Source organism: Chinchilla lanigera, unplaced genomic scaffold (genome assembly GCF_000276665.1).
Source record: "Chinchilla lanigera isolate Chin_1 unplaced genomic scaffold, ChiLan1.0 scaffold00005, whole genome shotgun sequence".
NCBI lineage: Eukaryota > Metazoa > Chordata > Mammalia > Rodentia > Chinchillidae > Chinchilla > Chinchilla lanigera.
In genome coordinates, this window is record NW_004955406.1 from 19,267,071 (window position 1) to 19,284,960 (window position 17,890).

Here is a 17,890-nt window from a genome sequence, read left to right on the forward strand (position 1 = left end):
AATAGTAATTTTTAAAACCATTAACAATCTAACAGTATAAGTAATGGAAAAGGAAAATGTGTATTCCTCCAGTGTAATTTTTTTTTTTTTGGTACAGGGAATCAAACTCAGGATCTTATGCTTGCCAGGCAGTCGCTTGTGCTGCTGAGCTATATCCCCAGCCCTCTCCAGTGTAATTTTATATAGTGGTAGAGAGTGTGACGTGAGGGTGTAGCTCAGTGGAAGAATACTGATTTCAAATGGACAAAGTCCTTGGTTTGATCCTCAGCACCAAAAAAAAAAAGACAATAATAAATAAAGTCAGACTCCAAATATATACATATAATACTTATAAAGTATTTTAAAACATACAACCCAAACAGTACATGTTTCTTTGCAAGTAGGTACAAATATTTGTGGAAGAATTTAAAAAGAAAGAAATGTACAAATCCTTTAACAGTTACTTCTGAGGAGTCCAGAGCACAGTATGGTAAACTAGCTTTTCCTGCAATGTTTTATTTCTTTATACATTACAAATTTGTAATGTATATCTTTATTACTTAAAAACTAGGAAAAACGTGACAGTATTAACAGTTGTTAATTGGAGTTTTATAATGGGGATCTTTATTATATACTTTACTGAATTTTCTGATAGTCTTAAATAATATAATGCTAAGAAAAAAGTTTTAATGTTATTATGGTTACTTTATTGATAAGAGATTTATGAGGTGTGATCAGACTATAAGGTGAATGTTTACATTTAAGATATTTATTACAGTAAAAGACATATTTCCATTAATACCCCTTGCTCTGAATACACTTACACCGTCATGCTTGCTGCTTTCTGAAGCACTTGTAGAAAGTCCTCTTTTATGAGTGTGTTTCCTAGGTATGATAAACAGTGTGGTGAATGCTGTTGCCAGTTGCTAGCCAACAGAGGTAAGCTCATAAAAAACATTGTAGTTCACTGGATCTGGCATCGTGCAACTTCTGGTTCTTTTCAAAAGTTAAAACGACCATGAAAGGTAAACATTTTGAATCAGTTCAGGACATCAAGGCAGCCAGCCACAACAGAGCAGCTAAAGACAGTCATGAAAGAGAACTTCCAGAATTGTTTCAAACAGTAGCAAGAACAATAAACTAAGAGTGTTTCAGGCTTCGCATGGGGGTAGGAGCATTTTGAAGGGGATTAATGGCAATAAGTTTTTTACTACAATAAATTAAAAAAAAAATTTATCATACCTCAAATTTGATCACACCTCAAATGTATGAATAAAGAACTGTCTTTGTTAAATTTTAACAATTATTGGCAGTGAAGTATATCATCTTTTACCCAATTACTTAGCACCTAAAAATGTGTGGAAAGAGATTGGTGCAATATAGTCTTAAATGTGTCTGTCAACATTGTTTAGTGGGGGAAAATCCTTTCTTGGAAGCAATTTTTTGGGAGCAGGACTGAACCCAGCACCTCTCATATGCTAGGTAGGTAAGCTCTTTACCACTGAGCTACATACACAGGCCTTTTTATTTTTTATTTTATAACATGATCTCACTAAGTTGTCCAGGCTAGGCTTGAACCTGCAGTCATATTGCTGTATCCTCTTGTCCCTGGGATTAGGGCATGTGCCCCCGTGCCTGACCTCACAGTTTTTAAAACTTTCAAGAGCCATAAAATGATTTATCTTATTTTACTTGTTTGTTCTACTTTTTTGAAATCTCTCCTATGTACTATCCCACAGTATGAAACAGTTATAGATACTAAATCATTATTTCAAATAGTTAAAAATTATAAGGGTCTAAGAGTTTAGCATTACATTAATAAGTTTACTTGATATGCAACTATTAAACAGGTAAAGGTGAAGACCAAGTAGCATTGTGGAAAAATGTGTGGATGGTATATGTTAAGTTTAAAAAGAACCATAAAATTATCAGTGTGTTCTAATTATAAATTTTTTTAATTTAAGGGATCATCTTAAGTAATTTTAGAGTGATGGATTGTGTATGACTTTCTCTTCCTCACTAAACTGAAATTTTTTCAGTGTTACTATGTTTATCTTGAAATGCTGTATATATTTATTTATTTATATTGTGTGATTATTGGATTTTTCTTTTTAAAATATTACTTTGGATTTATGCTTCAAATCTCAATCTCTTTCCTAACTCTTCAAACCTCAGGCAGAAATAAAACGTCTTCAAGAAGCCAATAAGGCAGCTCGAAAGGAAAGACAACTGATTCTTAAGCAGCAAGAGGAGATAGAAAGGATCAGACAGACCACTATAAAACTGCAGGAGAAGTTGAAGTCTGCAGGGGAGAATAAACTGGTAAATTACATGGAGTTGTTAGTTTATTTTCTGTTCTATGTAGCTTGCTAATACCCCACCTCATTTTCTAATATGATGACTATGTGTATTCACACAGTGTGACACCATAATAAAGTAGGATAAAGTTCTTTTTCTTTGCTTTTTTTTGAGCAAGGGTCTCGCTGTGCAGTTCAGGCTGACCTTGAACTCAACATGTAGCCAAGGTTGGCTTCGAACTCACAGCAATCCTTCTGCCTCAGGCTCCCAAGTGCTGGGATTACAGGCGTATACCACCACGCCTGACAGAAGCTTAAAGTTCTGTAAATGTGTCTTTTTCTATACTGTACTAAGAGCTCCTCACACCTTTCCCCAGAATATTCCTATTTTGAAAGGGTACATGATTCTTTTATTAACTTGAAATGTTTTCTATTCATGAACTAAATTGGAACAGAAAGCTTTGATCTTTCTTAATAATCCAAATATATTCAGAATTAATAGTAGTGACTGTTTTCATCGATGTGGTGCTTATTTCTGCTGTCCAATTTTAATATTACAATGGAATAGAACTCGAGATATTTACACAAGAACAAAATTTCTAAGGTACTATTGCAACACTAAGTGTGTTGCAAAACTCAAAACTACATAGTAGTATAATTTTTAAAGTCACTGTTCTCTACTTTGAAACAATCTCAAACTTACAGGGAAATTTCAAACACAATACAGGTAATTCTATTTTCCTGAGTCATATTACAGTAAGTAGCCAAATTAACTTTGACATATTATTACCATGTAATCTATAGACTCTTTAAATGTTGCCATTCCTTATAACAAAAGTAACCACAGAATGACATATTGCATTTAGTTTTCATGTCTCTAATCTTCTTCAATCTGGAAAAATACTTTTTTCTCAGGACTTGAACACGTGAAAAGATTATATGACAGTTACTTTGGAAAATGTTCATTTCTTCTTTTTTTTCCTTCTTACGAGATAGGATCTTGCTATGTAGTTCAGGCTGGTCCTGAACTCACTGTGTATCCCAGGTTGGCCTTGAACTTGCAGCAACCCTCCTGCCTCAGTTTCCTGAGTGCAGGGATTACAGGCAAGCAACACCACATCCCGATAGAATATTCGTTCTTAAATAAGTTTTGTCTGATGTTTCTTTGTGATTAAATTGAGGTTGTGTATCTATGGCAGGAGTATAACAGAAGTGATGCTGTATGGTCTTACAGTCTATCAGATGGCACATGATATTGATTGATACCATTGATAATGTTGCCTTGATCATTTGATTAAGGTAGTACCTGCCATACTTCACTGTAAAGTTACTATCTTTTCCTTTATAATTATTATTTTGCATAGAGGTATTTTGAAACGATGTAAATGTTGTGTTAAATTTTAATTTATGCTTTTATCTACTCCCGAGTCCCTGTTGTACTCACATATAATTGTTATAATCATTATATGTTTGATGTTCATTTTGCCCCAAATTGGACCATTAAGAGCTTCTTCACAGCTAGGTGTAGTGGCACACCCTGTAATCCCTATATTTTGAGAGGCTGGGGCAGCAGGATCACAAGTTTGAGCCCAGACTGGGCAATTTGTTAATTTAGCAAGACCCACACTTAAAGGGGGATGGTCATAAAGTGACTGGGGATGTAGCTTGGCAAAATTCCTGACTTCAACTCAAGTACAGAAAAAAGAATGAAAGAAAAGCACTCCTTCATACAGATTTCTATATTTTGTGTAGCCCATCAGTCTTGAGAACTTTCTTGCTTTTTGATATGAGATGTTTCAGGATCATTTTAAACTTCTGCCCCAGCCTTAAAAATGAACTGATATTTTGAGGAAGCTTATTAAAAAACTGAAGTGTGGCATTAGGAATAATCATTGCTTTTGTGTTTTGCTCCTCCTAATCAACAAAATCTTGGGAATATATTAGTATATGTAGGTATAGATAACCAGACATATTTTATGTCTTTATTAATGTACGTGTAAAATCAAGTTCATACTTTCAGTTCCAATCCAGCACCATAATGAACACTCTAGTTTTTTCTGTTTTGGAACTCCATTGTCTGGCAGGTAACTGGTTAACATTTTCCTTAATATAGTTAATAGTTTATCATTCCTCTTATGTAACCTGTTTTTTTTTTTGTTGTTTTTTTTTAAGACAAGGTCTCACCATGTAGTTTAGGCTGGCCTTGAGCTCAGTATGTAGCCTAGGCTGACCTTAAACTCTCAGTGATCCTGTGTCAGCCTCCCAAGTCCTGGGATTACAGGCGTGCACCACCGCACCAGGCTTGTATCTCATCTTTCATAACCACTGATATCTCTTCCCCATGTGTATACCTGTCTTTCTCCTTTTGGGTTGTGACTCACCAAATTGGACTGCTCTTCATCCCCTTCTTTTTTCTCTATACCTTTCTCTTTGGATTCTGACACCTATGCTCTGTGGGAAGACCATCCTCACTGTGTTTGTGCTCATGGTTTTATGTGCTGGCCTACTTTCGTGTGAACTTCCTCATTGCTCTACATGGGCTCTCATTCTCCACACAGCCACTCTCCTGCATTAGATGGTATCTTCATCCTACTCAGATTCTGACACCCCATTCTTGGCTCCTTCTCCTTCTACCTTGCATGGACACCTGCCTTGTTCTGCTCCATCAGATGATTTTAGAACTGAATTGTTCAACAAAAGGAATGGGAAGAAGGGCTCTGCTTTGTCTGTTTTTTTCACAAAATAAAGTCCAGATTATCTGGATTAATCTTCCTGAAAATGTAAGAGTATATAACTTTCGTGTGAACGATACACTCGCAATTCAGTTTTCACTTTTTGTTATCAAAAGCAGTATATTGATTAAACCAGTAGTTCCTAATTGTTTCAATATGAACTTTCTTTAGTTTGTGAAAATACTGCTTTTATAATGAATATTTAATGGAAAAATCTATTCCCCAGTATGTTTTAAATGTTTTATGTCTTCTCTTCATTCTTTGTACCATACTGTATGTTTTTAAATAGTCAGAGTGGCTAATTTTACATTCCTTTTGAGTAGGTCAACTTTAAAAAATCAGGACATATAGATACTAGATTACTACTGGTAGAGAGTTTTTGGATTCCCCTGCCCCTTTCTTTTTTCTTTCTGGTTTTTTTGAGAACTGGTCTCACTATGTAGTTCCGGCTGACCTTGAACTCACTGTGTAGCCCAGGCTGGCCTGAAACTCACGGTGAGAGTCCTGCCTTCGTCCTCATGAGTGCTGGGGTTATATGCTTAGACCACCATGCCCAGCTTATTTTTAGATTTTTTTCTGGAGTTCTTTGAATTTCTTCCCCTCCCCTCCTCTCTCCTCCCCTTCCTTTCCCTACCCTTCCTTTCCTTTCTTCTTTTTTTCTTGGTATTACAAATAAGCTGTCCTGGTTACTTTTTCTCTTGTTGCTGAGACAAAATACCCAACGCCCAAAATTAAGGAAGAAAGGTTTATTTAGCTCACAGTCTGTGGATGTTTCAGTCCCTACTTGGCTGGCTCCAAGGCAGGGTGGGACATGGCAGAGGGCAACTGTTCATGGTGACGGAAGATAGCAAAAGCAACAACAGCAAAGGGAGAAGCAGCAGCAATCAGCCTCTTTCCCTCCCTTACGTTGCATGCAAACTACCAGCCCCAGGAGCAGGTGTAGCACTCACCCATAAGCATTGGATGATGGATCAATCAAAAATCTAGACGCCCACCCCATGACTGCATGAGGTTTTAGGGCTCATCAGACACAAACCATAACACAAGCCAGTCAACCAACTTCTGGTACATATGTGCATAACAAAAATTTAGCCATTTTTAGGCATCATGTTTTTGACCTTTAAGTAATATCTGAATGTCAACTATTGTTACAAACATTATTTTGAGTTTAGACTTAATTTTGAACTGCTAATATTTAAAATCTCTTCAAGATCCTTATAAAGTCCAATAAAATTTTACTTCTTTTTGTTTTCAGGAATCCCGTAGTGATGATGATGATGATGATGATGATGATACAAAGAATAAGAAGACAACTAGTCCTGGTCCAACTGATTTGGAAACCCGCAGTCCTTCGCCCATTTCAATCTCCAGCAGTGAAACTAGTAGCATCATGCAGAAACTGAAGAAAATGAGAAGCCACATGGATGAAAAGTAATTCATTTTTATAACTATCTCCTTTTTAGTTATATCAAAAGTACTGGCAACAGATAATATTTTCAATATACTTCATTAAATTTAAGACAAAATAATTTTATAAATCCAGTAGCAATATAGCAGAATTATGAGGTCAACCTGAAGTCAGTTAACTGTAGATTTTGGTTATATGTTTTTTTCATTTTAATACAGAAAAATTAAAAAACCAAAATAGTATTTGCAAGTGTACCTATGGCAGTATATTTTCCTTTCAAAAGGACCAATTTCAGGACCTACTGATAATATATTTAGTTGATGTCTCATCTTTCTGCTCTTTCACAGATTTCAGCCATTTTCAAACAGAAGAATAAAACTTGTGAATAGGTGTGAGTTGCTTAGCTGACTTCAGAAAGTCTGAAATCCTCCTGTGATGTTGAATGATTTGACACTAATACTCTTCTAAAATACTTCTAAGAGTTTTTTTTTTAAGAGTAGGAAAAATTTATTGTAAGGAAGAAAAGCTTCCATCTAAGAGAAAGCTTCTACTTAGATGTAGTTTCGTTGCACATAAGCTTTCACCATATGAAATGACACTGATGTGATAGTTTACTTTTTTGTTGTACATTTAAATAAATATGGTTATAAAGTAACTTCTTGTAGACCTAACCCTAACCCTAAGTATTTTATTTTTCAATAAACTTCATTTCTTAGTATCACAATGGAATAATAAGAAAATAAGAACACAACTATGAGTCTTTACCTCTGTAATCTCTATGCTATATCTAGGTCTCTTGAAATCCACCATTAGAAATTTTTATTGACTGTCATTTTAAATTAACAGTTTGAACCACAGAGTGGACTTAAGTTATCTTACATATTACCACACGTTACCAAATTTACAATTACCAAATTTAATAATGTTCTATATTTATGTGTAATACCAACCTATGATTTAATTAAAATGGTTAAACATTTATAGGTGAAATCCTTACTTCCTTCTGGTTTCCAAAGACAAACAAGGGCCAGGGATATAGCTCAGTGGCATAAGCGCGTGCCTGGCAAGCTCAAGGTCCTGAGTTCGATTCCTGGTACAAAAAAAAAGAAAGAAATCCTTACTTTCTGTAAGTCCAGTTGTACATTGGTACCTCATTGCAAAGAAAGCATTCATAAGAATAGTTCATTGATTATGGAAATAAGTTTTTAAAAATGGATAAATTTTTAAGATTAATATACAGGTAGGTTAAAACCAAATACTAACAAATACTTGAATATTCCTTTTCAACATTCCATTGGATAGGCTAAGTTAGGTTTCTTAAAATAGAAATAGATTGACATTTAGGCTAAAGATGCTTTCTTCCTTTTCCAGTAGCCGGCATGTTGCATTGCTCCAAAGATCTTTGAATTCAAAATTAGAGTAATCTCTCTTATAAATTTTTATTGCTGACATATTATCTGTCTGTGCATGTCTGAATGATAAATTTTAGGAGAAGAGAGTCTCAGGGGTGATTTCTTCATTGACCCCTTGATCCTGGGGTCAAAACTTCAGTAACTTTTTAAGGAACAAGTAATTTCTTACTGGCAATTATTCATTGCCAGTCTCTATTAATGATATTTTAATAATTCAACCATATCTATAGAACAAACTGTTAATCCTAATCTGTGAGGTCAGTTTCTGTGGTACTCATTTTAGCTTTGGTTAAAGCTTTAAAAATTCTAAATAACAAATCTAAAGTTGGATTTATTTTTTTCCAAGTTTTTTGAAATATTTTCATACAATTCAAAATACTAATCACCTAGAATTTTTCTATTATTATTTTGTCATCTCTCATCAACTATTATAGAAGACTTTTAAAAATTTGTGAAAATAGGCCATGAAGCATTGAGTGATTTCTTAATCTGTTGTTTGAAACAGTGGAGTTGTATTTGTTAGAGTGATGGCAGAAGGCATAGTGCAAAGAAGTGGTGGAATGATGGCTGAAATTTGAGAATGAGGATGAGGTAGAGTATTTTGAAAAATTGTGATGTGTTAAAAAAGAATATCATTGTTAAGCACTTCTTTTGTAAATCTCAGAAACACAGTAATGAGAAAACTAGCTTTTAAATACCACTTATATTACCAAAACTTTCTAATCAGATCTCTTTCAAAAAATGTTCAAATAGCAGCTCAAGAAATAAAGAATTGCTTACTTTTGTAGTCACTTAGTAGATACTTAGCAGCAAAATTATTTGAAATTTTGCTACTTTGTGAATAGGCAGTGCATTTTTTGTTCTGTAGATTTGCAAAGGCATTCAAACCTACTTTGTTTTTATAAAACATCTGTCAAAGAGTACCATCATCCAAACATTTTTTACTACCATTTGGAGGAACTTTTTTATTATATATCATTGTTTACTGTTGACCCTCTAAACTGTGATTCTTATGACATATTTTTCTGAATTGGTGACACTGTTAACTACGATGAAAGATTCATTCTTTAGTGTTTTACTGAGACAATAATGCCTTTCAAAATTTATATTTCTAATAATCAAGGATTTTTTTAAAGGAGGACTTTGATGTTCTATTAAAGATATCTCAGAATTATTTTCCTGACTTACTGAGTTGATGTTTTATAAATAATTTCTGTTTTTCACTATAGTAAAAAGCAAGAACAACTTTTAAATGTTTCATTATTTATAAGTGGATTGCCTAATAATTACAAGACAGATAGTGTCATAGAACAAAACAGACTCTTGGTGTTATTTTGCCGATTCCAACTCAGGAAAAGTATTTACTGAGCACATGGAAGACTGAAATACTGTTATCTGCAAGCACTGCATTACTTAAACACTGTGCTCTTCCATATTAATAATTACACACTCTTCCCTCAGCATTTATTTATTGAGTAATGTGAGAATATGCTAGGTTCTGAGGATTATGAAGATAACATATATCCTGCAGTCAAAGAGTTTAGCCTGTGGGGGGAAACAAAGCATGTTAAGATCATTTTTTAAAAGCATATATATTAATCTGTTGGTAAAGAAGTTCAGAAAGGCAAGGACATTTTCATGGGTGAGTGTTCAGAATTAAATTAGGAAGTGCTGAGACCTAGAATAACAAAAGTCATGTAATTATTTTTTGCTTTCACTATTCATTACAGCTCAAGATAGCATGAAAAAAAATGAACAAATAGGCACAAAAATCTTAAATATTCCTTTTATATATCCCAGTCGTCTTAGAAAACCATTCAAGGGACAAAATTAACTGGCTTTAAATAATTCAGCAAAAAGTCAAGTAAATAAATATTTTACAACATTTTTCTGTCTAAAGTTACGGTTTGTCTTATGAATTTTGAAATCTTTACCATTAACCTGCTGAGTGAAAAGATTAAGAATTTTCGGAGGACTTTCGATATTCCATTAAAGACATCTTAATTAGAATTATTTTAAATTATTAAATATTATTGTTTTAAATTGACAATTGTCTTGGCAAAGATTCTAGTCAAAGTGTAGTAGGTAAATAAGTCCTAATAGTATGACGTGTTTCTATTTTCTGGAGTTCCTAGGTCAGGAAAACTATACTATATTACTTTGCCTAAGTGTGTGCAAATTATTAAGCTACTTTAAACAATAAAATAGGTTTTGCTAAAGGAAAAAAACACTAAATGGCATTTTCTTTCAGGTCAGTACTATCATTATCCTTACTTTTTGAATATTATTAAAGATTTGAAAGAATCTACTTTAAAATTTAAAGTTCTGTGTTCCATTTTTACTTACAATAATATAGAATTGAAGAATTATAAATCCAGAAGAATTTATAAAACTATTTAAGGTATTAAATTTTTGTTTGTTTTGTTTGATATCTGTCAGAATTGAATAATTTTAGACCTTGAAGTTTCACTTAAAGTTTAGACCTAGGTGTGGTGGTACATGCCTGTAATCACAGCACTTTGGGAGGGTAACACAAGAGGATAGCAAGTTCCAGCCCAACCTGGGTAACTTGGCAACTTAGGGATGGGAAAGTAGCTCAGTGTGAAGGTCCTGGGTTCAATCCCCAGAACTACAAAATTAAATAAAATAAATAAACTAGTAAGTACATAGGTAAAGTTTAGATAATTTTGTTTCTTTATAGCATTACTTTATAATCAGTTGGAATACTATCCCAGTTACATTGGCCCAGTCGGAGAAAAGATCTCATGTCATATGGACTAGCAGTGTGTTGAAGTTTGAAGAAAAGTGGGAGTATTTGGAGAAAGAGTCATAAAATTTTAGAACTAGAAAGGCTTTTAGAGAAGTCACCTTTGTCTAATATGAATAAATTTGAGGCCCAGAGAGATTAAGTAACTTGATCCAGGTCATAACACATAGCAGAATGGCAGAGCTAGAACCAGAATTCTGCTCTCTGGAGTTCAGCCAGCTAAGATTAAAGTTAGCTTTATCTACTTTCAAATTCATAAATTTTTGAAAGCTACATTGATGACTTACAGTTATCTTTAATAGAAACTTACCTTCTAAATAGTACTTGTGGAAACTAGGAAAATGCTGAATGGCTCAGTACTGGAGTTGTTTATCAGTGCAGTGTAAATTTATGTTAAAGTATGACTTTAAAAGCAAGTTAAGAACCGGAGATATAGCTCAGCAGCAAAGCGCCTGCCTGGCAAGCATGAGGTCATGAGTTCAATTCCTGGTACCAAAAAAACCCAACCTCCCCAGCAAATTAATCACTCATTAATTCCCTAAATTCAAACATTATAAAAATATAATGATTTTAATACCAGATTAAATTATTTCTAATTCTAGCCCAGTATTCTGTTACCATCAAAATTCCTGCTGGGCAATGCCTTGACATCAGCTATAAACTTGACATCAACTATAAAGAGTATCAGTATCATTTTCTATTAATAAAGGCATTTTCTGTTATTAGACATTTATGTCTCTATCATTCACAAATTTTATTTATTACCTATGCTGCACCTTGATGGATTGCTAACTCAAGTATGAAGTACTGCTCCTTTATTTCAACTTTATTCAGCTTTTTAAAAATGAAAAGTTATTAGTTCCAGGATGTATTTATATTAAATAAGGAAATATGTTTCTGGGAAGAAATTGTAACTTTATGATTAAGTTAAATTTATACTGTTTCTTATTTTATTTTCATTTTCTATTAGCCATTTCTTCGCATTTCTAAACTAGAGCTTTTGAATTTGCTTAATCTTTATAAATGAAAAGTAAATATCATTTCTTGTTCTAATAGAGAAAGTTACTGTTCTCTATATTGAGCTGGGCAAGAAATTTAACTTGTATATTTTTATAGTTTATTTCACATGTTCCAATGTTATTTTACTTTTTGTACTAGGTCATGCCTGCATTTAGCAGTTATATACTCAAGAGGGTGGGTAATACTTGAATGTTATGAGTAGATTTTTTTGAACCTTTTGCCCTATACATTTGTTTTTGCATAATATTTTGATAATTGGCATCAAAATAAGTTTATTATACATTCATAAAGAATGGCAGGGAAAATTACAGTGTCTTACTAAAATTTACAAAAATATTTTTCTTTGAACTTCTGTGCAGAAAATCAAGGCAATCCAGGTGTGTGTGTGTGTGTGTGTGTGTGTGTGTGTAGATGAAGGGAAGATAAAGTATCATATGTGGGAAATTGGGCATTAAAACAGTCTGTTATCTAAAGGTATTTGTAGACAAGATTAAACATACTTTTTAAAGTCTGAGTAAACTGCTGGATCTATACTAGATTTTCTCACTTCTAGGCATACTGATACTACTCCTTGCCCTTCCAAGGCAATAAATGTTGCCTTGATGTATGAGTTGTGTGCATGTGAACAGGAGCATGCTCTGTCAAAGAGAATTAACCTTATTATTACTAAACTTACTTATCCTTTCATACACATATATAGTATCTTGCTACTGCAAAGGAAGAAAATTGGGCTTTTAAAAATGTATATCATGCTCATTTTGGCAGCACATATATTAAAAACTGTGTATAAATTTAACATATGGAATTTTCTTCTTACTTTTAACCTTACAATTGAGCTGTCCGTTGCATATTTTTAACTGACATTGTTTGTTGAGACCAGCTCACTTTATTCTTAATTGTGTATCCTGATACTTAATAAAATGGGTATTTATTTCAATAGTATTATTTAGGTGGACATTTGTTAGATTGGACAAGATAACTCCAATAGATATTGTAAACAGTTTTATATTTAGAAGTTAATGAGGTATTTTTCTTTAATTTGTTTTACTGAATTATATTATTTTGAAGAAAGGAAAATTGTACTTTTTTAAAATTTCAAACTTAAAGTACATGACAAGGTACAGATTTAAAAATCATTTGCTCAGTATTGCATATGTATGTAGAGTTGCTGATAAATGAGGTTCTTAGCTGTAATTGTACTCTTGTTTTAAAGCTCATTTGAAAACTTACTTGGCCCCACACTGTACTTCTCATTACCTTACTCACAGATAAGTAGATTTAACTAAAAATATAGATGAATGATTAAGCAGTATTTGAGAAGAAAAGCATGTTTATTCAGAAATTATTAATCTATAAAAATACATTTTTTATGCCATGCATAGTATAATGTGTACTTTGAGTAGTTTATAAATGTTGTTAGGAAGCATATTGAAAGTTCTTCACGCAGCTCTTACGCTTTCCCCTTCTCATTCTTCCTGCCTCTTGATCTCTTGGTTTTTATAATCTTCCTCCTTATTTTGTAGACACTGCTCTCCTGTTCACTACTTCTTCTCTGTCTTTACGTCTCATCACTGGGCCTCTCTCAGTGTCTGTTTTCCCAACCTTCATCCCAAATTCCAGCTGTATATCTACAACCAGTTGGTCAGGTAACTTTGCACCTTTTTCAGTGCACTCTTTGATAGAGCATGCTCTGTTCTTTATGTTTTGTTTGCTTTTTTTTTTTACTTTTTTAAAACAGTGTGGAGGCCTCTTGGCAAATATGTAGATTTTACTATTAATTTGATATGATGATTAGTCAAGAAGTGAAATGACAGTTCTTGTGCCTTTGATTGATTGTTGAATATGTGAATGTATTTTTATTGGTCAATTACTGCTATAGATCTAACACCAATAATATGAGCAGCCCATCTTTCATTTAGGCATGCCATCTACATTTGAAGAGTTTGTTTGTAGCCTCTGTTGTAATGAGATTAGTAATTTCTCTTAACTTTTTGGACCTAAGGTATGATTGGCTATTTCATTTCAGAGATTGGGTTAAATTGAGGAATTTTAGACATTTAATGCATCCTTTCCCTCAAATAAGGCATTTGACTGGTGCTGTGTTCACTATATGGAAAAATGATTTATCACTCAACATTGTATCTCTTAGGTAGTGGAAACCAAACTGACTAGAACTGAAGCAATGCCAGACAAAATTTGAAAAGGGATATAAACATGTTTTTGTTTGCTTGCTTGCTTTGGAGCTTTGGGGTTTGTTTTTTGCTGTTGGTTTTGGTCTTCGTTGTTTTGGGTTTTGTGTGTTTTCTGGTCTGATCTTTCAGAATAAATATTTTTATCTTTTGTTATGAAAAAGAACCATCTATAAAAATGAATATATATGTGTTAACATTTTCAGTCATGATTGTCCATATATCCTAAAGATTTTTTTAATTTACCACTATTTTTCCTTTGCTAATCTTATGAAACATTATAAGTAAAACATAAATTCTCTCATTTTATGAATAAGTCAACTCATCAAACTTTGTTATTTCATGCTTTTTTAGAGAGGAATAGTGTGAATGCTCTGCTTTTGCACAACTTAAGATGTTAAGAGATAGAGCTTTCAAAAGCATCTCTGCTACAGGTTTCTTCTCTAACTGGTCTTTATGGTGTGATCACAGGTTTCTGACAAAGCGAGAACAAAAATTAATGCAACGACGACAACATGCAGAAGAGCTCCTGGAATGGAAGCGACGTTTAGATGCAGAAGAAGCTGAAATTCGTCAAATGGAAAAACAAGCTTTGGCTGCCTGGGATAATGAATTAATGAAATCGAAAACTCCTAAGAAAGAATTGGAAGACCAAAAAACAGAACAGAAAGGTAATAAATACTAACTGTTCAGATTACAAACTAAGGCCTAACATATTTGAAAGACATACCATTTCTTTTTAAAATGTTAATGATTAAACTTGAAGAAGGCTATACAACTGTACATGGTGCAGAACTCAGAAAGATAAGAAAGTATGATGAATAACTCTTTGTCAGTATAAACTCGAAAACCTGGAAGAAGTGGGTAAATTCTTTTAGAAAAGACAACTTGCTGAAGTTTTGTCATTTGGAAAATGGGAACCTTCTTACTCTTTCTGCCATTAAATAAATTGTACCCCAGTAACTAAGATCTTTTTACAAAGATCTCCTCTGGCTTTAACAGTCTATTGACATACAAGGGAAAAAACCAGGCATGCAGTTTTTTGTTTTGCTGAATATAGAGCTCAGGTCCTCATGCATGGTAAGCAGAATCAACCACTGAGTTGCACTTCAACAAGTATGTCTATTTTAAATCAATATGATGACTAATATATAATCAGTAGTTGGATTTTAATGTAACAAATCATGAGAACTCTATTGATACAGTTTCAGGATCCACATTATAGTTGACATTTAAGAAACTGCCACTCGTCAAGTTTTGGTATCCATCAAAAAGAATATCCATAATTATCTATAAAGACTCTTAGAAAGCTCCCTTTCGTGGCTAGATATCTCTGTGAAGAGATTTTTCTGCATATGCTTCAACTAAAACATATTGCCACTGATTGAGTACAGAGCAGATACAAGCATTATTGTCTTTTGTTACGATAGACATTAACAGTATTTATTAAAAAAGTGGAAAACTATTCCTCTTGTCTCCCAAAATTTTCACGGAAAAATATATTTAAAATTTTTAAAAATGATGTCTACACTAACACGTGATAGACGTGTTAGTGCTTTTTTAAATAAATTATTATTTGAAACATTTTTTACTTTTAATTTCTAGTATGGTAAGTACTGATGCATATAACTGTAACTACATAAACTAAAACTCTTTGGGGTCCTCGCTAATTTTTTAAAATATGAAGGGGTCCTTAAAATATGAAGCAAAAGTTATGAGAACTGTTACTCAAGAGCATTAGTGGTGAACCTGTGGCATGTGTGCCACAGTGGGTTGTGTGTATCATTGAAAGTTTTAAAAAGTTCACTGTCACTGCTCTAGAGCATACCATATTGGACACTACATGCATGCTGTACATTTTACAAAGTTTTGACTTTTTTCACTTTTAGTATATAGGATATACAGTCGTGCATCACTTAACAGTTGAGGATAGGTTCTAAGAAATGTGTTTACACAATTTCTTCATTGTGTGGACATCATAGAGTATGTGTATATAAACATAGATACACAAACCTGGATAGTATAATTCAAATATTTGACATGGTTTCTTGATTATATCAAGGGTAAACACAAGCTATATGAAGCTGCTGTGGGCATAACGTAGCGTATTGTTTTATGGCAGTTTTTTAATAAGCAGAAAGAGTATATTCTAAAATAACAATAAAAAGTATGGTATAGTAAATGCACAAACCACTAATGACATTCTTGATGGTCTTTAACAAGTATTGTCTACAATACTTAATTGTATGTCCTGTACTTCTGTGTATGGTAACTAGCAGCACTGTAGGTTTGTCTCCATCAGCATTACTACAAACACATGAATAATGAGTTACACTATGACTTTACAACAGCTGTGACATCACTACGTAATCTGTGAGATTACTGTTATATATGTGATCTGTCTTTGACTGAAATATTACTATGCACTGCATGTCTATATTTTTAAAATAATGATAAAAATTGGCCAGTAATTATCCATATTTCTTTTAAAGCACCTAAAACTGCCAGTCTCCTGTTCACATATAACTGTCTTTGGAAGTCAAGAATGCAGTTAGCTACCACCTCAGAATCATAGATGGTTATTACTTTAAATAAAAAACATAAGTGTTGGCAAGGATATGGAGAAATTAAAATCTTTGTGCATAGTAGGTTACAGTTTCTCTATAGACAGTTAACTTTAAAATACAATTGTCATGAGTCCCAGCAGTTCCACTTCCAAATATATACTCAAAAGAGTTGAAACAGGGTCTCAAAGAGATACTTGTACAGCCATGTTTATAGCAGCATTATTATAGTAGTTAAAAGGTGAAAGCTACCCAAGTATGCATTGATATTCAGATATGGCAGACTCATATGATGGAATATTATTCAACCATAGAAAGGAAGGAGAAATTCTGACAATACTGCAACATGAATGAATCTTAAGGACATTATAATAAGTAAAATAAGCTAGTTAAGTACCTACCGTAGTCAGGTCTGTAGACAGACCATGTAAGGATGGTGGCCCAGGGCTGGGGATCTGGAGGGCAGAGAGTTGTTACACAATTTCAGAGTTTGGGATGAAGATAAAATTCTAGAGATGATAGTGGTGATGGCTGTACACAATATAAATGTATTTAATGCTACTGAACTACATGGTTTAAAATGATTATGGAGTAAGTCTTATGAGTATTTTACCATGACTTTAAAAAACTAATTTTAAAGCCAGGCATGGTGGCACATGCCTGTAATCCCAGCTAATGGGAGGCTGAGGCCAGAGGATCCACCAGTTCAAGGCCAGCCTGGGCTACAAAGTGAGTTCAAGGGCAGCCTGAACTTGTCTCAAAAAATAATAATAATAATTTTAAAAAGTCAAAGAATAGAGGGAAAGGTCTATAAAGGCACACACTCTAACCAGAGTTGGCCCCTACTTGTGTACCTTTGAGATATTGGAAGTTGGATAGGTGGTAGTGGTTGGGATGTATGTGAAGTAGTCACTTATATCCTTCCGTACTCCTTGAAGTTGTTATTTTTAATTTCCATTCTTCTACAGTTCTTTTTTTTTAAATTTTTGTTGTTTTGTTTTGTTTTGAGAAAGGGTCTCACTGTATAATTCAGGTGGTCCTTAAACACACTATGTAGCCCAGGCTGGCCTTGAACTCAGCAGCAATCCTCCTGCCTCAGCCTTCTGAGTACTGAGGTTACATGAATGCACCACCATGCCTGGCTGCTACTTTTAAAATTTTTAATCAGGGAAAAGGACAAAAAAAGTTTATCTATATAAACCTCTGATTGGAGAAGGTAGCAGTTGTACACTTGGGTAGCTTTCAACTTTTAACTACTATAATCTGATATAAACATGATTGTACAAATATATCTTTGAGACCCTGTTTCAAATCTTTTGAATATATCCCAGAAGTGGAACTGCTGAGACTCATGACAATTCTATTTTAGAGTTAACTGTTTAGGGAGAAACTGTAACCTAGTGTGTGCAAAGATTTTAATTTCTGCATATCCTTGCCAACACTTTCATTTTCCAATCAGGCAAAGGTGACTTTGGAAAGGTGACTTTGCAAAGGTGACTTTCATTTTCTCTTTTGTAGTTTT

The 17,890-nt window shown here is 33.5% G+C and overlaps 1 protein-coding gene across 5 annotated transcripts in view; it reads left to right on the forward strand.

Annotated features, from left to right (window-relative positions):
- The window catches only part of Cep350 (centrosomal protein 350kDa), a 150,475-nt gene that overhangs the window by 88,078 nt on the left and 44,507 nt on the right, over nucleotides 1-17,890 (forward strand). For all 5 annotated transcript variants that reach the window (XM_013521299.1, XM_013521305.1, XM_013521308.1 and 2 more), the window contains 3 exons: nucleotides 2,155-2,301; nucleotides 6,264-6,439; nucleotides 14,276-14,475. In XM_013521299.1, the coding sequence (XP_013376753.1) occupies nucleotides 2,155-2,301; nucleotides 6,264-6,439; nucleotides 14,276-14,475 (523 nt within the window). The remainder of the gene's footprint in view (nucleotides 1-2,154; nucleotides 2,302-6,263; nucleotides 6,440-14,275; nucleotides 14,476-17,890) is intronic.